This window comes from Elephas maximus, chromosome 9 (genome assembly GCF_024166365.1).
Source record: "Elephas maximus indicus isolate mEleMax1 chromosome 9, mEleMax1 primary haplotype, whole genome shotgun sequence".
Lineage (NCBI taxonomy): Eukaryota > Metazoa > Chordata > Mammalia > Proboscidea > Elephantidae > Elephas > Elephas maximus.
The window spans coordinates 18,105,501-18,128,733 of record NC_064827.1 but is presented as its reverse complement, the minus strand read 5'-3'; the positions used below and the strand labels follow the sequence as shown (position 1 = coordinate 18,128,733).

At 41.8% G+C, this 23,233-nt stretch overlaps 1 protein-coding gene across 5 annotated transcripts in view; it reads left to right on the top strand.

The window, feature by feature from the left end:
* Window positions 1-23,233, top strand: part of PTPRD (protein tyrosine phosphatase receptor type D) — a 591,083-nt gene that overhangs the window by 507,306 nt on the left and 60,544 nt on the right. For all 5 annotated transcript variants that reach the window (XM_049896355.1, XM_049896354.1, XM_049896353.1 and 2 more), the window contains one exon: window positions 13,867-14,042. In XM_049896355.1, the coding sequence (XP_049752312.1) occupies window positions 13,867-14,042 (176 nt within the window). The remainder of the gene's footprint in view (window positions 1-13,866; window positions 14,043-23,233) is intronic.

Below are 23,233 nucleotides of genomic sequence, written 5' to 3'. Positions count from 1 at the left end.
TGACCCTATGTACAACAGAACGAAGCAGTGCCCTGTCCTGCCCCATGCTCACAGTCATTGTTATGCTTGAGCCCATTGTTGCAGCCTCTATGTCAACCCATCTCATTTAGGGTCTTCCTCTTTTTTGCTGACCCTCTACTTTATCAAAAGCTTAGACACCACCTCTAGGTGGATTCAGACTATATCAGCCTTTCAGGTAGTCGTCCAGCACCTAACCATTTGCACCACCAGGGACTCCATACTTCCATTAGTTGTATTATAACTGATATTTCACATTAAAAGCCAATTGACATGAATTTTAAAAACTATTGGCCAGATGTTAAAAAAAAAAAGACAAAATTTAAAACTTCATGTTTTGATTCAACAATGACAAGAAGTTATAATAGATATGATTACCTGGGATCCTACTCTCTGCTGGGCACATGTTTATGCTGTTCAGAACAACCCTGAAAACTAGCTATTGTTCTCCATTTTACAGATGAGGAAACCAAAACATTAAAATAATCAAGTGAGCTATTTAAGATCACTAGCTATTAGGTGGCAGACTCAAGGCTGCTGTTCTCGCCAGCAAACCACTTGGGCCTACAGCCACTTTAAGGCTATGTCTATACACTCCACTTCTCATTCAAAAATGATGCCTCTCTGTCTGAGAGGACTGTTGAGGTTTTGAAAACACACATTTTGAAGCACTTCTGTTAGAAATCTTAGAGCTAGAGGTCTTCAGTGGCATTCTGAGACTCCAGTCAAAGAACTTTTCAAAAGAATGAACCAAGTATTTCAGGACTACTTAATGGTTTTCAGGGGGTGGGGGTTGTTTGTTTGATATTATTCTTTAGAGTGTATTGGGAAGAACACGGAATAAGAAGACAGAAGTGTGGAAACTTAATCCCAGTTTTAGTAGCTGTGTGGACATGGACGTGTCACTTAATACAGTTATCATTAACTCTTTAGAGGAGCTGGATTCTTTAGAGAATTTGATGAACGTTTCAAAACCCCAGTTGAAAACAAAGGCACCTCTGCACATGATACATATGCTATTTCAGAATGCTCATGGACATCAAGTCCTTTGTACCCTGTTCTCCAACTTTAGGAAGGTGACCTGGTGGTGCAATCGTTAAGCACTTGGCCGCCAACCCAAAGGTTGGCGGTTCAAACCCATGCAGTGGCTCCATGGAAAAAGATGTGGCAGTCTGCTTCAGTAAAGATTACAGCCTGGAAAACCCTTTGGGGCAGTTCTACTCTGTGACATGGGTTTGCTATACTGTCTTATAGGGTCACTATGAGTCAGAATCTTCTGGAAGGTAGTGGGTTTGGTATTGTGGTTTTAGTGCTGGAAGCCTTTTCAATGATTTAAAAGCTACACATGCAGCAAGTAAAGGTGATTGTGATGAAGATTTTGCTGGGAGTAGGTGCTGGTTCAGTCTTTTCAAAGTGAAGACAAATTTATATAACATTAAAGGGCAAGTACTAGTTTCTATAAGGCAGTCACTTGTAACCCAGGGACTGCCTGTATTGGCTAGTATGTAACTCTGCCAACAAACCGGGTTCATTTAGTTTTATGTGTGAGAGAGTTGGAGCCCTGGTGGCACAGGGGTTAAGAGCTTGGCTACTAACCAAAATGTCGGCAGTTTGAATCCACCAGCTGCTTCTTGAAAACCTTATGGGACAGTTCTGCTCTGTCCTGTAGGGTCTCTATGAGTCAGAATCGACTTGATGCCAACGGGTTTCGTTTGGTTTGGTTTTCTAAGAGAGTTAGAAATGACTTAAGAATAAGCCACATCATGTTACATGCATTCTTTAACACTGATGCTCATTAATCTGATAAAAGAGGCTTGGTGAAATATATATATTTTTTGGTCTAGTTTGTGGGTATGAATTTAAAATTTTGAAACACAATGATATTTATTTTTTTCCAACTCTTTAACAGGTACCTCCTCAGAAGGGCTCATATGCTTCTAACGAACTTCTTTCCTATTACAGCAGCCTAGGTTATTCCTGCTTCTGAACTGCCCCATATGACCTTGGACGAGTTGCTGTGCCTCAGTTTTCTCATTTGTAAATGGGGTTAATAATAGTACCTACCTCATAGAACTCTTTGGAGGAGTAAATGAATTAATACATGTAAAGCCCTTAAACGATACTTGGCACAAAGAAAACACTAATAAATATTGGAAACTATTAAGATTATTATTAGTATATATTGAAATTCATAATAACACTAATAATACCTACCTACTCTAGATAGGTCCTTTTTTCCTCAGGTGAAATTTCTTTTGTGCACGATCTATGGAAAAATTAATAATATCCAGATGAGATAGCTGCATATATTTGGAGAGCTTTGTGAAGCAAAAGAAAATATTGGTGTTTGATAAATGGAGACCAGACCCATGATAGCATTACAGATTTCAACAGGGGGAAGAATGTGTTCTTTTAAATGGAAATTCAGAATATATCATCAGCTTTTTGATTTGCCTAATAGGAGCGATTCAAAAAAACTCAAGTGTAGATAATACAGTTGATGTTACAACAACCTGATTATTTTTGAGATGTGCAATTTAGCACCTTTAAAATGAGAAAGCAGCTCACAGGGAATTGTGACCCCTAAGATAAATCTAATTTAAAAAATAAATAAATAAAGGCAAGGAGCTGCAGATATCCCCCTGTGAAGCCGATTCACCACACTGGTACTCTCTGTTTAAGTGGTTCTTTAGCCTCTCTTCTGCAGAGTTTTCAATGGGCAAGTCTGCACTGATTCATTTAAAACAGCTGTCAGCACATGTTAACACGGTCTCTGATTTCACAGCTTACTCTTCTTGCAAAGGATCTGATTTTATTATAGGACATAACATCTAGTAACCTGATGTAATTTCAATAAATCAAACAAACAAACAAAAAAAAAACCCAGGAAAATAATACAACACATCCAACATTTTCTGGGGGAATATTTGTTGTTATTAGGTGCTGTCGAGTCAGTTCCGACTCATATCAACCCCATGTGACAGAGTAGAACTACCCCATAGGGTTTTCTAGGGTATAATCAATAAGGCAGAGGAGCCCTGGTGGCTCACTGGTGAAGCGCTCAGCCGCTAAAAGAAAGGTCTGCAGTTCAAAACCCCCAGCCACTCCACTGGAGAAAGATGTGGTAGTCTGCTTCCTTAGCCTTGGAAATCCTATGGGGCAGTTTAACTCTTGTCACCTGGGGTCACTATGAGTCATAATCAACTCGGTAGCCTTTTTTTTTTTTTTTTTTTTTGAATCTCTGAGGGAGTGATCACCAGGTCTTTTTTCCTATGGAGCCGCTGGGTGGGTTGAACTGCCAACCTTTTGGTTAGCAGCCAAGCACCTAACCATTGCACCACCAGGGCTCTTAGTTATAGTGACGATAAATTTTCCATAGGAAGCTCTAACATCAAAGAATTGGAATTATTTTTCCCAGTAAAGAATGTCCTTGATGGTTGTCATAAGCCCTTTTCCCATCAGCTGCGTGAATATGATCCCTTTCCATGTCTCTCCATTCTTCCTCCCTCTGCCTCCTTTTTCTCGCCCTTTCCCTGGTTAACCTAGATATTAACAGATAATTTGTGGCACGTGATGTTTGTTTTATTTTGCTTTTGAGATTCTATTTACGGTAATGAAGTGTGATAAACCCATTGCCAGTCCTGTCAATTCTGACTCCTAATGACCCTATAGGACAGAGTAGAACAGCCCCCTAGGGTTTTCAAGGCTGTAATCTTTACAGAAGAGACTGCCACATCGTTCTCCCTCAGAGTGGCTAGTGAGTTCGAACCACCAACCTTTTAGTTAGCAGCCAAGCACTTAACCACTGCACAATGAGGGCTTCTTGTGATGGAGTATATACCCCATAAAAATATTGTTCTGAACTCTGTGCAATTATTGGCTGAGTTCATTTTCTGACATTCAGAACGTCGGTCACTGATGTAGGCACAGCTGCTTCAGCATTTTCAACCTTTGACTTCGCAAGTTGTTTATAAGTATGACAAAGTTTAATCCTTCTTTTTCGGAGTTGTTGTTTCTTCAATACCGAAAAGCATCTGTCTTTGTGAAGAGCAGTGTACAGACAAGTGTTTACAGCTTGATTTCTCTGAAACATAAAGCTGAATGGGACTTGGCCTTTGGAAACTGGGAAGGATTTCACAGGGATCTTGCAGCCTGAGTAAAAACCACCAAGTGATTAGAGATATTTAATGGCATCTTAGGGGGTCCTTGGGTGAAACAAATGGTTAAACACTCGATTACTAGCCGAAAGGTTGGCTGTTCGAGCCCAACCAGAGGTGCCTCAGAAGACAGGCCTGGCAATCTGCTTCTGAAAATCCTATGGGGCAGTTCTATTCTGCACACACGGGTTCTCCAAGAGTCAGAATTGACTTGATAGCAACCAACAACAATGGCATCTTTCTCCTACTTGGAACCGAGCACATGGTATGGAGATCTGCTAAGATCTGTTCTTCCCCAGCTCCTACCTCAGCCTGTACCTGCTGGTATTTCCTTCCCAGAAGAGAGAGAAAGCACTTTTAATGGATGGCTGCTCACGTCATTTGTCTTCTTTACTGTGCTTCTTTTTGAGGTGCTTCCCGGGAAGCTAATCAATGAGTAAATCAGAAAGAGCTGCAAGTGCGTTTATTTTTTTTCCATTGTCTTTAGTTCAGTTACTGGAATTTTTTTTTTTCATTTTCATTTTTATTGTACTGCTATGCAGATTACTCTAATGAATCATTACTCTGAGGCTGAAGAAAAACCTGCATCATCTGTGGTGTGGTGCTGCTGTTAGGATATAGGCACAAGTTATGGATTGTCGAGCAATATTAAAATAATCATCTTTGTCCTCCATAATTTTTTTTTTAAACATATATATACAGTCTGGGACAGGGCTTTCCAGATTTGGAATTACATTTCATAAGAAGAGTATTTAGGAATGATTGGGCTTATTTCATTCCTGTTTATGACATCAATCATGAAAATAATGAATATTCTCACAGGGAATGGGATAAGGACATTATGATGATGATACTGTGTTAGTGACAACGAGACTGAGGTTCCGAGGAGTTCCTGTAGACAGAGCCCCAGTGGTCAGGTTCCACGCTTGATTCTGACCATCCCTTGCTGAATGACGCCCTAGAATAGCTGCGTTGGTAGCAATATAAACTAATTTAACCACCACTCAGTGATGTGGCTGAAAGACATGTACTGCAGGGTCCCAAGTTCTGCTTTATTTTGGGGTGGAGTGCTCCCTAACTAGGAATGAGTCCCCTCCATCAGGGCTGATATTTCCCCCAACATCTGAAGCTAATGTTGGAATGCACTTCAAGACAGTGCAATCACCCACACCCTTTCCTTTGCCCATTCTGGCAGCCCAGCCTGCTCAGCAGTGGGCATGGATGGAAAACCAAGGAGAGGAGGCCACAGAGCAGTGAGAGGCTGAAGGCTGGGCTCCCATACTCTGAATGTTATCCGTGCCTACATCGCCCTGGTGTGCCAGTGAGCTATGATGCCCACCAAGCAATGTGTGCTTGTAACAGGAATTTCATGCATCCTGCAGCAACCAGGAGCGTAATTGTCCAAAATGCAGTAACATCCAGAGGATACAGTAGCAAATAGTACACTGTGCCTTTGTAAGCAATGTGTCCTCTGGAGTATTGCAAAGAGAATCCTTCATCTTTGAGTACAGATGCTGCCGTTAAAGGGGCTTTTCTGATGCAAGTGAAGGGGAAGGTAGGCCTGTGTCCTTTGTGATTAAATACATTGCCTCCTAAAGTATTAATGGATTTTGTTTTTCTATCTTCTGGTTTTGCTTGTGTCAACAAAAAAAGCACACCTTTTTTCTACATAATGGATTGTAAAAATCTGGATCTGAGTCTCAGCCAGCAGTGGGTGGTTGTTAGTTTGGTGCTTTTGCTTGTGTTGTGTTGTGTTACGGAGTGGAGGAGGGGAGATTATGAACTAGAGAAAAAGTAACTTTCATTTTTATTTTCGGTTGGGTCTTAACTTCAACAGGTTTATAAAAAATATATATATATTTTTAATCCTAGCCTCACTTTACTAGTGCTTTATAGAATATAAAGAAGATAAACCAAAAAATGAAAAAGAAAAAGCCTGTTGCCATCGAGTCAATTCTAACTCATAGTGACCCTATCTATAGGACAGAGTAGAACTGCCCCATGGGGTTTCCAAGAAGCAACTGGTGGTTTGGAGCTGCCTACCTTTCGGGTAGCAATGGAGCCCTTAACCGCTGTACTACCAAGGCTCCAAAGGAGATAAAAATACCCGGTTTTTGATGTCACATTGAGAGTTGGACCAGAGTAGGTAAACTATCAGCTGAATATCCATGCCCAACGCAGCAGTATAGCAACAGTTTGTCTTCTGGAGCCATGAGTGGGGTTCTGCTGACCCTCTTACTCATCCTTACCTCATAAACCCCAAGGAGAACTTCTTTTCTTGAGAAGACTGCCTACTGGTCTGGTCACAATGATGACAATGATGATGACGATGATGATGATAGCTACCGTCCAGTCAGTTCCAATTCATGACAACCAATGAAACATTGCCCTGTTCTGTGCCAGCTTCACAACTGCCAGCATTTCTGTGCCAGTTGTTGAGACTGTTGTGCAAATCCGTCTCACCAAGGGTTTCCCATGCCTTCATTGGCCCTCTACTTCACCAAACATGATGTCCTCCTCCAGGGATTGATCCCTCCTGATGTCATGTCCCAAACAAGCAAGTCATACAGTGTTCTGTTGTGATGTATAAGGTTTCAATTGGCTAATTTTCGAAAGTAGATCACCAGGCCATTCTTCGTAGTCTGTCTTAGTCTGGAAGCTCCAGTGAAACCTGTCCACCATAGGTGACCCTGCTGGTATTTGAAATACTGGTGGCATAGCTTCCAGCACCACAGTAACATGCAAACCACCACAGTATGACAAATTGACAGATAGGTTGTGGCCTACTGATCTACTGACTTAATTCCCAGCATTTCTTCTTCTCCTTCTCCTCCTCCTTTTTTTTTTTTTTTTTTTTACCATGCCAGGTTCCAATTAAGATTTGAGGTGTCAGTAACACCAGAAAGTCTCACCTCAGCTTCAGAGGTAGAAGGGACAGGAATCCACTGGAAGGGCATCAGAGCTTGTCCCTACCTAATCTCAGAGACACAAAGCCTCTGTTTATCTTAAAATAACTTCCCAGGGATTTCTGAATCCAAGAAGGTTAAGAATACCAGAGAGGCGTCTTATTTTAGCACTTAAAAGAACTTGAGGGAATCAGTTAGTTCAACAGACCTTGTTTAATAGATAAGGAATCAGAGGTCTAGACAAGCTGAATAACTGGCCAGATGTCAAAGAGCAAACCACCAGTAGTCCTAGACCAGGGGACCCAGTTTCCTGGATCAGTCTTTCTAAGTTCTCAATGGGGTGATGCAAAAGTGCCCACATTCCCCTTATGATTAACTAATAAAATAATTCACAGACTATTTAGAGCTCACATTTTTCACTTAACATCAGGGCATGAGGCTTTCCTCACGTTATTAAGTACCCTTCCAACATGATAAATCTTTTCAAATGAAATTATCAGCTGACCTGAACGATCGAATCTAAAGCAGGTTGGGTGATATTTTTTAATAAAGAGTCATGTGACCCAGTGAGTCCTCTTCTAATTACCAGAAAGAAAACTTATTTTGACCCTCAATGACAACAGAGCTCAGATAGCATATTTTTGGATGTTGCAACATGCTTTCTTCAGCACTTCATCCTTATTAGTCCTCACAAATATTTTTTTCAAATAAAGCGGTTTCATGTTTCCAAGGATTTGCTTTCCTTCTGTTAATATTAGAATAATTGCAGAGACAATGTCATCAGGCCCCATCTTATTAATCCCATATTTAGATGAAGACTAAGGGTATTATCCTTGCATCTTGAACTGATGATACAGTTTCCAAAGTTTTACAGACAATTAAGAGAGAATGCAAGTCCGAAGTTCATGGCCAGTCTTATTTTTCCACTGAAAACTATTAGTAGCAATTACCAGTAAATGAAATGAGAGCCTAACACTTAATTCTTTTCTAATGGCCTTTTGCTGTGGCTCACTCTGCATGAAGCACACAGAAGCACTGTCCTACCATTCACCTACCTCAGCACAATCTCTGAGAGGCTCAAAGGCTTGAGTTTTACACCCTTACATTTTGTTTGCCCATAATACAGAGAAAGATCTACTATAAGGCATGTAGGTAATATGTTTAAGTCCACAAGAAAGAATAGTCCATTAACTAGTGGAATGTACCAGAACTCATGAATGAGGCATGTTGACTTAATACAGATTCAGAGGATCTGGCCTCAGCTGTTTCATTTGTAAAATTAGAATCATAAACAATATTGTTGGACCCGTTGACATGACTGTTAGTAATTGGTGAGGACACAGGAAAAAAATAAAGGATAAATCATGAAAATGTGTGCCCTTAGTGTAAAGGTCGCAAAGCCTTGGACTCCTAGCAAAAAGCTGGTCTTGAACCTCAGCTGCCCTTTTAGAATGAAGGCATTAAGACAGTAAGGCCAATCTGTCCTAAGATTTTGCCCACAGCGGGCTGAAAGGAGACATCCTCATCATGCTCTTACTGTTTCACTAACCCTTCTCCTGCCACCAAAAATTAAAATAAGCAACAAGCGCCTTTATTGTCATAGTCTTGGAAGAAGGTCTCCTTGACTCCAAGAAATAAAAGCAATCAGCTAATTTACAGTAATCCTATGTTCTCTCAGGACTGAGTTTTAAGTTAGAGTCCCATCCGTCATAGCCCCAGAGGGATTCAGTTAATCCTCAGACATTCTCTTGGATTAGTAGTGCACTCTGATTAGTGTTGCATTGGCAGATGCAAATCATTGTCTAGATAAGGCAGGGAATTGAAAATTAAATAAGCAAATACACATTACGCAGAGAAGGTCACCCTAAAAAGTGAAAGAATTTTATAAATCCAGCCCTGTCAGAGGAGTCCTCTCAATTAACAGCTCCTCATGAAACAGTTCATGACACCAGAACACTGTGAAAGCCAGTGTATTGCCTATGTCATAGAGTTGGTTGGACAAGCTTTCTATGAATACGGGTCACGTTGAAAACCTGGGTCTCCACTACTTGAAACAGATTGCTGTTTAATTTTGGCTTCTGATTTGGTGTTCCTGTTTTTAAAAGGGTAAGCCACCTCACCTTCTAAAAATCCTGTCTCATTCATCATTCTACAGAGTTCGTTGGTTGGGTTGGGTTGGGTTCTGTGAATAAGGCCAGGACACGTTAGATCTTAGAGTTTCGGAACAACATAGCTATCACTGATATCTCCAGATTGCAAAGGACTTGTTAGAGAAAACTTACCTGAAATGTCGTTTCACCAGAGCGCATAAAGGAGTTTGCCAAATGGAGGCTTTCATTCCAGCTACTGCTTTCTCACAGGCAACTGTAGAAATGGAAAAGGAGCCTCAACGTTATTTTCAGGACACACACATTAGCCCGATAACTGTTGTTGCTAGTTGCTGTCAAATCGATTCCAACTCATGGGACCCCACGTGTGCAGAGTTGAACTGCTCTACAGGGTTTTCAAGGCTGTGATCTTTCAAAAGCAGATTGCCAGGCCTGTCTTCCGAGGTACCTCTGGGTGGGTTCAAACCACCAACCTTTCAGTTAGTACTCAAGCACTTTACTATTTGTGCCACCTGATGAGCTCTATGAATTATTGAGCTTTTGTTTTCAATTCTCTCCTCAAAAAATCAGGTCCCAAATTTTTAAGCATTTGGTGATGCAGTATTGATTTCAGGTGCCTAGTCATCTTCGGGAACAATTTTTGTATTTTTGTCCCTGGGAAGTGCAACCATTATTCAATAGCAACTCGTCCCCTTTCGGAGATGAAAAAAGACTTTATTATTCAGGCTTGACCAATACATCAACAACAATAAAAAAATCATTACACAATAACTGACTGAAATGTACACAAGACTGTTGGATAGGTCCAGTTCCCTTCCGTTAGATAAGAATCCCATGCCCATCTTCTCCATGTCCTCACATGCATGGTTCAGACACATGTGTTACCCATGATAAGGGGGAAATGTCACAGTGCCCACTTGGTGCATTTTCTGAGTCATTAACTCAGATTTCTCCTTTCGAAATTTTCTTGAACAAAAGTTTTCTGTACATTGGCCGCTGAGTGAGACCTTAGCCAGAAGGCTTTTTATCCATGATTTAATGTCATTAACTGCTGAATTAAAATTTTTAAAGTGGACTTTTCCCGTGTTACAAGGTGGATTCGTTCTTGGCTCCAAACCCAATCCTGTGGACACTTAGAAGTGCCGGCTTCCCGGTGGCTGTAACCTGAGGATTTTATTTAAACTGTCGTTTGAATCTGCAGTAATTTGCTGTCAGGAAGGAATAGGCTCTTTATCAACAGAGGGGCTGCCAGAACCCCAGTGGCTCCTTGAGTGGCTGCTATGGATGAATCACGTCACAACCAATCTTGCATTTCAGTTCTCGCTCAAAAGGCTTTTCAGCTGGTGCCGGTCGTGTTCCATATGCATGTGTTCGTTCTGGAGTGCAGTAGTTGCCATCTGACTTTCATTACTTTTCTTTAGAGGATCAGTTTTACAACTGGAATCAGAAGAGCAGTCAAAGTAATTGCAAGTGGCAATCAATGAAATATAACAATTTTAGCTTGGCAGCATATGTTTCATTATAAGGCAAATATTCTTTTTTTTTTTTCCTTATAATTCAATGACTCATTTTTTTCCCAGGGCTAGAAGAGACCACGCAGAGGTTCTAGTGCGACCTCCCATATCACATTGATATCCCTGTAAGGTGGTTGTTCCTCTCAGTTACTGCTACCTATTGCTGTCAAGTCCTACCTGACTCATAGCGACGCTATAGGGCAGAGAAGAACTGCCCTGTAGGGTTTCCAGCACTGTTACCTTTCCAGAAGCTGACTGGACCCCTCCAGGGTTAGGCAACTTATTACCTCCCGAGGAAACCTAGTCCCTTTTTGATTATGATATTTTGAAAATGTCTTATTACATAGAGATGAAATTCATCTTTCTGTACTTATATCCTTCAGAATTGAAGACTTGATTCTGAAGTTTTTTTTCTTTTGCACTTGGTTGGCAAACAGAAGTTTAATAGTTAATACCCCGTGGAAGACAAGACTTGGTGATCTGCTCCTGTAAAGATTACTACCAAGATAACTCTATCGAACATTCTACTCTGTAACGTATGGGGTCACCATGAGTCAGAATCTCTTCAACAAGCACAAGACAACAACAACAATTACAGAGTTTCTGTTTTCTTCAGATTCTAATGGACAACTCTCATTCTCAACCCCTGCCTTTTCCATTTTCAGACTGTCATATGGAATAGTTTCCATATTCTCATATGGAATAGTTTTGATTTCCTTAATCACTCTCTCCTTAGAAACTCAAACTTGCCTATATCCATTTTAAAGGCAGCATGGTGAAAATTAAACTGGCAATCAGAATATCTGAGTTAAATTACAGCGATATCCAGAATTTCAGATTCTTGATGGAATCCAGACTTTCTGAAGCCATTGAGGCTGGATGAACCCCAGAAACTATTGCCCTGAGATAATGTTTAAACTTTAAACCTTAGACTAAGAGTATCCCCTGAAGTCTTCTTTTAGCCAAAATATAGCTTCTCTTTACTAGTAAAGTACATCTGCTTTGAGCATTGCGCTCTTTTAAAGATTATCTATTTGAGATCAAATTGACAACAGCACCTTGAAAAGTTGAATGGGAAGTTTAGGGGGCAGTGAGTTTAAGATAGTGGTGGTGGAATAATATGGAAAAGGATAGTGAGGATGGTAGCACAACTTGAAGAACTTAATCAGTATCACTGAATTGTACATGTGGAAATTGGTAAAATGGCATATCTTTGGCTGTGTATACTTTCACCAAAAAAAAATTTTTAATTACAGTTCTACCACGTATTAATTGTAGGAACTAGGGCAAATTACTTATCCTCTTAGTTATTAAGAATTGCAAAGGTGAACAAAAGAGACACGGTCTAGTGGTGGAAAAAGGTAATAAGCAAGATAACCAATATACATAGTAATTACCACCTGTGATAAGTGGTATGAAGGGCTTAGAAGGGAGTTCTGAGGCCCTAGGGTACTCAAGGTCTGCCTTTCTGTGAAGGGCCCTGGGTGCTTTCGTTGAGGAGGAGGCAGTGCGTGTTCCAGAATGTGGGATGGTGCTAAGATAAGAGAACTAGGTTTTCTAACAACTGAAGCTGGCCAGTGTGGCTAGAGTCAGAGAGGTGAGTAGAATGAGATGAGTCTGGAGAGGTGCTGAGCTTTGTACGTCATGTTGAGAGTTTGGATTTTACTTGAAATAAAATGGAAGGCCATTTGGGTTGAAGAAGAGAAGTTATAACATCTGAAATACATCTTTAAATATTGCTTTCATGCTGGTTGGAGAACAGACTTAGAAGGGCTAAAACAGAAGAGGGACAACCAATTTGGAGGCAGTTGCCCTAATCCAAGGAGAAATTCATGTGGTACGTACAACAACCGTATCAGTTTTAAACGAGAAACAATATTCTACAGAGCTTAAGTTGCAGTCATGGCAACCAGACCACCTGTGCTCAAACTTGACTCTACCAACTTGGTTATGTTTTCTTTTAATTTCCATGCACCTAAGTTTAACCCGTTGTGAAATGAAGATCATGACAGAGCTTATTTCATAGGATTGTTGTGAGGATGCGTTTATATATCAAGCACTTAAAACAGTGCCTGGCCTTAGTAAGTGCTTTCTATAAGTGTTAACATTCATTATCATTGTTATTATACAGAAAAGTGCTTTGTAGATTGCCAGTTGCACTGCACATGTGATGTACTATTGAACTGGTGGTTCTCACTACCACATTTGGGGCTCCAAACTTTCTAGCTCTTTCAACAACCCCTAAGAGCACATTCTATTTTTGAGGCAGCAGTGTCATCCTGTTGACTGATCTTGGGTTCCCCATTACCTGAATCTGCAAAGAATTTTCACTGTTATGACATGCTCCAACCTATACTGCATTTTCAAACTCAGGCATTACTTGATTTTATTGGTTTTTGAGGATGGAGAAGAGCATGGATGAGGAATACAACCACTTTGCTTATCCTCTTTGCAAACTACACTCTGCTGGTACAATGGAGAAAACAAAGTGTCAGAGAAAAGCCATTGTATGGATCATCAGTTGTGTTTTTCTTTCTTTGGTAGTCCACCTTGTCATCTTATAAAGACCCAGCACCTTGAACATTAATTTCTTTAATGTGATGGGCTTGCCAAGACATGTTTTTAATCTTTTTTGGCATGTAAGGAGGGACCAGTCCCTGAAAAAGGACATCATGCTTGGTAGAAGGTCAGCTAAAAAGAGGAGAACCCTTAGCATGATGGATTGACACAGTGGCTGCAACAATGGGCTCAAACATAGCAACGATTGTGTGGATGGTACAGGACCTGGCAGTGTTTTTGCTCTGTTGTACATAGGGTCACTATGAGATGGAACCGACTTGATGGCACCTAACAACGACAACACTAAACTAAAGATTGGCAGTTTCAACCCACCCAGCAATCTGAAAGGCCTGGCAATCTGCTTCCGTAAAGATTACAGCCAAGAAAACCCTATGGGGAAGTTCTACTCTGTAACATGTGGGGTCGCCATGAGTTGTAAACAACTGCAATGGGTTTTAATCTTGTTTAAAACATGAACTTTAATATACTGTGGGTTCTCCTAGCCACAAATCAGAGTAATAATATAACACTGCCATTCAGCCCCACTTCATGCTGCTTTCTCTTCTACGTTAACCTTGTCAAATAACCGCTCCTTGTTTTGCAGGCATCCCGGGAAGTGACTATGTGAATGCCAACTACATAGATGGCTACAGGAAACAAAATGCCTATATTGCAACACAGGGTTCACTCCCCGAAACATTTGGGGACTTTTGGAGAATGATGTGGGAGCAACGGAGTGCCACAGTTGTCATGATGACGAAACTAGAAGAACGATCCAGGGTAAGAATGAGCGTCCACCTCCTTCCCTTGGAAATCCCCTCTTGGCCGTGGATGTTGCGTATTTTATGCTGTTCAGAATTTAACGTTCTAACAGTGGTTAATTATGAATCCGTAACTCTGATAAAACCATTCCTTACAGCTCTTCTGGATCTTTCAAAGAGGAAATTCTCTCCTGATATGACGTGTATGATTTCTAAAGGAAAAAAAAAGTATTTGAGGAAGTAGACTACTGAGTTAGAGAAAATGAATGGTAGCTTTAGCATCTCAAAACAGGCTTTGGAGGGACACCACCAGTATATGTTGTTGCTGTTAGTTGCCATCGAGTCAGTTCCGACTCACAGCAACCTTATATATGACAGAACAAAACGTTTCTGGGTCCTGTGCCATCTTCATAATCATTGGTATGCTCAAGTCCATTGTTGTGGCCACTGTATATTTTGAATGTCTTCCAACCTAGAGAACTCATCTTCCAGCATTTTATCTGACAATATTCTGTTGTGACCCATAGGATTTTCATGGACTGATTTTTCAGAAGTAGGTCTTCAGGCCTTTCTTCCTAGTTGTTTTAGTCTGGAAGCTCTGCTGAAATCTGTCCACCATAGGGTGACCCTGCTGGTATTTGAAACATCAGTAGCATAGCTTCCCTGCATCACAGCAGTACGCAAGCCATCACAGTATGACATTCGGACAGATGGATGCTGGCACCAATATATACCCCCCAGTATTCTCAACTTTTTCTTCCTCACAATCCACAATGTAAAATCTAAAATTCTGTGAAAGAGGCTCTTATTCAAATGAGCGTAAGTTCAATCAGGGCAGCCCGAAAAATGATGTGGGTTAATACACAGCTTAGAAAACGCGTAAATGTGTAGAGGGCATTTTGCTAGTTTAGACTTTTCCAAGATGAATAGATTTTAATAACAGAATCATTGCTTATTATTGAAAATCAAATGATAATGTTATTCATCATATAGGTCCAGTATTATGGTGCATGGTACATTCCTTAAATGCTGTTGATTTGGAAAACTAAAACATAATAGGTAAACAGTGTGCCTTTTCCCAAGCAAATGTGCAGATAGTCTAGCCATCTAATGAAAGTCAGCCTTCAACCTTGAGAATTTAACCAGGGAGCTTCTGAAAAGTCACTGAAAACAACACATGCTCTGACTGAAGAGTGAGACACTTAGGATAAAGCTTGAAGCCACAGGCAAGAGGTCCCTTTCGTTGTGGTCACCAAAAACCAAAACCAAACCCACTGCCATCGAATCGATTCTGACTTATAGCGACCCTATAGGACAGAGTTGAACTGCTTGATGGTTTCCAAGAAGCACCCGGCAGATTCGAACTGCTGACCTCTTGGTTAGCAGCCATAGCACTTAACCACTGTGCCACCAGGGTTGTGGTCACAGTAGTCTCAAAAAGCGTGTTTAGAAGGAAGCCGAAGGGCAATTCTCCCTTAATTGTGCAGCAGTTGAGCTTATTTCAGTGTTCTTCTAAGCTAAACCCATGAGGGTGTCTTTTAGCACAGGTGTGCCTTTAAGGAGCCAGTTAAAGACTGCTCATAAAAGAAAAGCTTGGACATTGGACCAGGTAAAAAAGCCACAGCTGTGAAGAGGAGCAATCCAACAGTATGGTACACACCTGGGTTCCCATTAAAAAACTCATTGCTGTTGAGTCAATTCCGACTTGTAGTGACCCTATAGGACAGAGTAGAACTGTCCCATAGAGTTTCCAAGGAGTGCCTGGTGGATTCAAACTGCCAAACTTTTAGTTAGCAGCCATAGCTCTTAACCACTATGCCACTAGGGTTTCCATACCTGGGTTAGCAAACCTAAAAAGTAATCAGACCTTTTCAAGACATCTGAATTCTGTAGAGAACTTGGACTATTGTCTGAAACGAATTTAGACCAAAGCTGTTACGACTGTGAAGATGAATACCTGTTTTCACACTTCACATACAAACCTCACTCAAAAAATGTAAAAGGATCCAGTTTTGGTTGGTAGTCAGGGTAACCCCTACATAGCAAGCGTGTTCTTTAAAAACAGCCCCCGACCCAAATGATACTTGAGTATGTTGTTACTTGCCGTGGAGTTAGGTCTGACTCATGGAGACCTCATGTATAACAGAATGAAACATTGCTTGGTACTGTGCCATCTTCATGATCGTTGGTATGTTTGAGTCTGTCGTCGTGGCAGTTCATCTCATTGACGTTTTCCTTGTTTCCACTGACACTCAACCAAACATGATACTCTTTTCTAGCCATGGGTCTTTTCTGATGACGTGTCCAAATAAGCAAGCCCAAGTTGATCTTTGAGTATACCGAAACCAAACCCAATGTCGTCGAGTCCATTCGAACATATAGCTACCCTGTAGGGTAGAGTAGAGCTGCCCCATAGGGTTTCCAAGGAGCGGCTGGCGGATTCAAACTGCTGACCTTTTGGTTAGCAGCCGAATGCTTAACCACTGTTCCACCAAGGCCCCGATCTTTGAGTATAACGGTTAATTACAGCAATGTCTAACACATGCCACCAGGGCTCCTTTAACACAGATTATATTTTATAACAGCCCTGGGAGATAAACACTACTATGAGCCTCACTTTACATATGAATAAACTAAGGCCTAGAAAATTACAGAAGGTCACCCAAGATCATTCAACTACCAAGGTCAGAGATGGGTCTTGAAGACAGACAGTCTGGCTTCAGAACATAACCATCAGCCCATACTGCCGGTGAACACGTCTGTGAGGCTGAGACAGCTGAATAGTTATATTAGAGCGTGCATATAAATCCAGCCTACCTGGGCTGTTCTGCCAGCAGATACCTGCTGGTAACAAGCAGTCATTTGCAAAAGCTGTTTTCAGAAAAACACACATTTTATCTTGACACTGCAGGCCTTCATTAAACCATGCACAGAAACTTGTTTTGGAATAACCAAATGAAATTCTGCCCCTTTTCTTCCTAATTGCTTCTAATAATAAAGTTAGTTTTAACTGGCCTCACTGCCACTGCAACATCTGATGGTAATGAGCAGTCCTTGGCGGAAGACACTGTGACTTAAATACCTACAGTTTATCTTTCTGTTGCAGGCTGCCTCCCCGCCACACCCCCCAGACAGAGGAACTTATTTGGAAGTTACTAAATGAACTTTTGCTTGCTCCCTTCATTAATTACTTTGCTCTTGCAAGTTAGCTTTCTGCTTTGTTATATGGCCTAAGGAAGCCAATTAAACTGCTGTCTTGTGATTTTTATTCTGTGGCAGTTCAGCTTGTCCCCAAACTTGTGATGACCTGTTTAAGCCAACAGGCAGCTCACCAGTCTTAGTCATTATCAGTCTGACAATATAAATGAATTGCAGTCAGCAGGGGAGTCTTCACCCTTAAGCCCAAAAGCCCTTTGTTCTCCAGTCTTGAGCACTTGGGAATAAATGACCTGGCACAGTGGAGAGGGAGTGGTGATTTGGTGATGGAATTCTGTCTCCCATGTAGGAGACCCCGGTTTGATTCCCAGCCAGTGCATCTCAAGCACAGCATCACTGGCTGTTATGATGCTGAACAGGCTTCAGTGGAGCTTCCAGACTAAGACAGACCAGGATGAAAAATCAGCTAATGAAAAGCCAGGGGATCACAATGACCTGATCCCATTGTGCATGGGGTTGCTATGTGTTGGGACAGACTCCATGGCAACTAACAACAACAGCAACAATGGAGAGATTTAACCAGTCCCTGGTGCTCGGAGTGTCTCACCTGCTCGTCCACCTCCCTCCGTATTCTGGCAGCTCACACCTTCCCTATCCAGTTGCTCCTTTGCCTGAAGTAGAAGGGAGAAAGAAGAAGCTTCCTGGATCCTCAAACTGGAGCTTGGATTGAATTTCACTGTATAAACAACATCATAAATAATGGCTAGATGTTACTGAGCTAATAGCTTCATACTTTAGGAACATTTTGGGTTCTGTGGGCTGACCTGCAGACTCAGTGAGTTCTCAATTCCCAGCAGCCGGCTTCAAAACAGACATTTGAACTAGCCTGGCCCTACTTGGGAACGGCCTGCAACCTACCTCATAAAGGGAGGTGGTCCAGGTGGTTTAACCGAAGCACCTCTCCAGGGGATGTAGCCCGAAATTCGGTTATTTAATTTAAGGCTCAGATTCTTGCAATAATATTTATAGTCTGAGTACATGAGAAAAAACGTGTGTGTGTGTGTGCGTGCACGCACATATGTGCACACTTCTGAGTGTTAGAAGTATTCGAGAGTAAATGTTGATTGGAGATTGGAGAAGAGAGAAGAAAAAGGAAGGAAAGATAGCATGATAGAGCACAAGACTTGGGGGAGGGGGCAAGGGTTCCACCTCAGAGAGAAGGGAGATAACATAGTTCCAAGTCAGGGTGCTTTGTAGTCAAAATGTCTGGGTTCTAATCCCAGCTCTAGCATTTACTGGCTATGTGACAATGAGCAAATTACATTTAAAAATTAAAAAAAGGTCTCATTTCTCCTGTTTGGGTTATTTGGAAGGGTTATTGTGGGCGTTAAGTGACGTAAGGGATGTAGCTAGGTGGCTCAGTGAATCTCAACTAATGTCAGGTAGTAGAGAGACTGGCAACTTTACCCTTTTTACCCTTTACAACATTTTTTACAACATTAGTTCCCCCTAAAACTGGCCTCCAAATGATTTGGTTGTTGTTTCCAGATGAAATGAGTTTGCTTCGCTGTGGTTGGCAGTGAATCCTGACCAACCCCCTACCTGACTAACTCTGCCTGTGGTGCCCAGTGTAGCACATCAATGCATTCTGGTCAGGGGGAGCATGTAGCTGAGAATATGGAAGTCTTTTGCACTTGCTTTCCTGAATGGAAGCCCTGGTGCAGGGAACTTGTTCACCAGTCTGCAAATAGACCGAAATAGAACTTTCTTGCTGCTGTTTTCACTGCAACGGATTATTGAAGCAATGCAATGTGAAGATAGTGAGAACATACACATGGGTACATACAGTGATGACTGTCACTAAAAGATAATATATTCTTGGCGCTGGATTTCTTTTTTGGTTCAGTTTTTCACCCCCTTCTTTTCTCCATTCTTATTTATTTTATGATACTAGGAAGTTCTCCCCCAGAACTGATCTCCTCTGTTTTCAAGCTTTTAAGCTGGTGGTTTCTCAACAAGGGCTTCTAACCTTTGGAGTCCCTGGGTGGTGCTTACCAAAAGGTTGGAGGTTTGCACCTACCCAGAAACATCTCGGAAGGAAGGGCTGGCAATCTACTGCTGAAAAATAAGCCATTGAAAACCTTATGGAGCACAGTTCTACTCTGACACATGTAGGGTCACCATGAGTTGAGGTCACCATGAGTCATAGCCAGTGCTGTAGCACTTGGCTGGTTGTCACCTTTGGTGAGTTAGAGCTCAGGTGACACACTCAGGCAAAAGGCTGCTGGGTTCCTAAGCTTGTGTAGGAAGTTTCAGTGGCCTCTTTTTAGAGGACTGACCATCCTTGGCATTTAAATGTCTAAAGAAGTCCTTAAAAGAGTGATTTATAACTTAAGACTTAAATTGGGTCATTTGAAAACATATTCTTTGATTTTCAAATGTCATCACCTCTCCCCAAAAGTGGCCCTAAAAGAATCCCAACCCTAAGAAGACAGTTTGCATGGGGTATACATTCAGTCATCAGCCATGAAGAGAAAAGTGTAAGCTGAGTGTTTCATATGATTTTTATGAGGGTATATAAAGAAATAAACAGAAATAAGGCTAAAAACTGGAGATTTGAAAGGCAAAGTATGATGGCTGCCTGAAAACACACAGATCGATATAAGGCCCTTGTTGAATGTGCTGGATATGAGATACTGTTGGTGGGTTTTATTCCACAGTTTCCATTTTTATTGCCAAACCTTCTCAAGTTCTGCATAGTTCATTGATTCTGTAGCGAGTCATTCTTGTACCCTAAAATGTGGTCTCTAATTGTTTCCATGTTTCATAACATGCCAATAAGCACATGAATTGGTCTGGGCAACCACAGGAGGGAGGAAAAAGTTTGGAAAAAATGAAGCCCTGGTAGGAAAGTAAAAGGTCCACAGCTGGGATTTCCACCTCAAGAGTGTCATTTGTGGGCGACGGGGGCACAGGGATGCCAGCCTCACTTGAAGAATTGGAGTGCCGTTGCAACTGGTCTCCGAGGTGGGATTCGCCAAGGTGTTTCCTGGACCAGGAAGCACTATTATTTAGTGGGTGATCATCCGCTCTGTTTTTTCCTTTCATCTCTCTGCTTTTGGCTTTTTGTCTTCTACTTTATCTCCCGCCTTGGGATAGACAGGCAGGGATATGTGTAAACCTCATACGTGGCAAAGTATGAGCAGCCCTGATAAGTGATAGAAACTGAAATGGCTTAAATGAGTTTAGGAGATATCTGGCATTCACTTGTCCTTGCCAGCCTGTCTTCAATCACAGCTTTATATTGGGGGGGAGCGCGGGGAACCCAGTGCCATCGAGTCGATTCTGACTCATAGTGACCCTATAGGACAGAGTAGAACTGCCCCATAGAGTTTCCAAGGAGCGCCCGGCAGATTCAAACTCCTGACCCTTTGGGTAGCAGCCATAGCATTAACCACTATGCCACCAGGTTTTAAGAGGGTTAATTCATTTAAAGAGCTATCATTGTGACTGTGGAGATCCTGGGTGGTGCAGATGTTTAACCACTGGGTTGCTAACCAAAAGGTTGGAGGTTCAAGTCCACCCAGAGATGCCTCCAAAGAAAGGCCTGGATATCTACTTCCAAAAAACCAGCCACTGAAAACCCTGTGAAGCGCAGTTCTACTCTGACACACATGGGCTGTCTGTGCGTTGGAATCAACTTGAGGGCAACTGATTTGGTTTTCTGTTTGTTTTTATTGTGGCCGTACTTACTGCTATAAATGTATAAATGTCAGGGAGGGGGGGTGAGATTTTGGCACCCAGAAAAATAGGACACAATTTGAAATATCTTCCAATGTGGGCCACAGTAGTAGTAAAAGGTGCAGAGCTACACTTTAAGAAATTCTGGACTTGCTTTCCAAACAACGTGCATCCCATTTTTTGTTCCAAAATAGAGAATCGTGTAAGCCAGTTGATGGTATCCATTGCTATCCATTGCTAGAGCAGGTCAAATGTTTGGTGCTTCATAATTTTAGGTATGTCTTAGGCCAGAAGGAGCCCTGGTGGCACAGTGCTTAAAGTGTTTGGCTGCCAGTCAAAAGGTTGGTGGTTCAAACCTCCCAACCATTCTTTGGGAGAAAGATGTAGCAGTCTGCTTCCCTAAATACTGATAGCCTTGGAAACCCTATGGGGCAATTCTGCTCTGTCCTATAGGGTTACTATGAGTCAGAATCATCTAAACGGCAGTGGGTCTTAGGCTGGAAAATGCCATTTCCACTAACTTGTGTTGTTTGTGCTAATGAATGGACGTTAGATGCCATCAAGGCCAAAGGGACTAGGGCTGGTCGTAATTGTACTGTGGGAACAGTTTAGGGACTTAGAATGCAGGAGCTTATTGTTTAGGAAGCAGGAAGTTTCTGTTTATGTTGATAGGAAATTTGGCATCAATTAAGGGTGATGGTTGTACAACATAATTAATGTGATTGATATCACTAAGTTATACATGGAAACCCTGGTAGCGTAGTGGTTAATAGCTACAGCTGCTAACCAAAAGGGTCAGTAGTTGGAATCCACCAGGCGCCTGAAAAATGTTGAAGTGGCAAATGTTGTGTGTTTTAGATATACGTATATATAAAACCCGCTGCTGTTGAGTCAGTGCCAGCTCATAGCAACCCTATATAGATAGATAGATAGATAGATAGATAGTTAGAGAGAGAGAGAGAGAGATAAAACAACAATTAAAAAAAAGCAAAGAGTGAGGGATTGGAAAGCATAAGAACATGAATTACATGTATCATATATAATTTTATGTCTTCACAATAAAACTGGAGTGTGAAAAGAATACAAGGTCCTGATACGTTGTCGGTGGATCACGGCTGACTAATGACCACCCCCTCCTCCACCTGTGTCCTGCCCAGTTCTGGAATGTCACCATAGGAAACTTCCCTCCGTACTCGCACTTGTTTCTGTGGCTAAGAGGGCAGTTCTGGGCAATAGGCAGAACAAAGGGAGGTTCTGGCCAAACATATTCTTACTCTGCTGTAAGACAAGTCTGGAGATTTGTTCGGATTCTGAGGTCCTTTTGGGTTAAAAGCTGACAAAATCCCGTTGAAGATTGTTAATGGTACTGTTGTTGTTTTCATTGTTACCGGTTTTGGAAGGCCCAGCCTTGGCCAGTGGCAGAGTCATTCTTGGCCCCTCTGGTTTGTCTAGGTTCGGTGAGTTTAATGGAGAGCAAATGCTTTCCAAATGCCAGGTCTGTGTCCTTTTCCACATAGAACTGGAAGCACTGAAGCCCTTGAACATTTAATCTCTCAAACTCCGGCCCCAAGCGCTGCCTGTCTAGGGCAACAGAAACGGCTTTTTCCTTAAGCAACTTTAAGGAACGGCAGCACAAACATTGCCTTTCGAGTCTGCATGATGTATGGGATTGTTTGGGGAGAAGTGGTAGGTACTTCATGTAAATAGGACACTGGCAACAAAAAGAATGATGCTCATGTTGGCCGCCTAAAGGATGTTTGGGTCCTTATCTAACAAGTTCCATACTCCTGGTTTTCTCTTGTCAGCAGACACAGTGTCAGATAAAAGAGAAAGAATCCCGCCAACTTCTTGCCATTTGGTAGCTTCTTTCCTTCCCATATTTTCTATCTTCTTTCCCCACCTGACCCCCTCTATTTAGAATACCAAAAGACCCTTTGCCATCAAGTGGATTTTGACTCATAGTGACCCTATAGGACAGAGTAGAACTGCCCCGTAGGGTTTCCGGGGAGCGGCTGGTGGATTTGAACTGCCGACCTTTTGGTTAGCAGCTGAGTTTGCAGCTACTTCACCTACAAATTCTGGATCAAAGCACTCCTGTTAAAGCTAATTAGAGAACAAGGGTGTAAGAAAGAGCTGGACTTCGGGGGAGATGCAGGGCTGCTCCTGGTGACTTTGTCCAAAACCCTTCTCGTTCTCCACATGCATGGGTATAGCACTCCCAGTCTGCAGGAGATCATTTCTGAGGTTCTGAGAACTGTGGATTAAACCCTACGCTGTCATGTGTTAGGAGTCCACTCCATGGTTTTGCTCCAT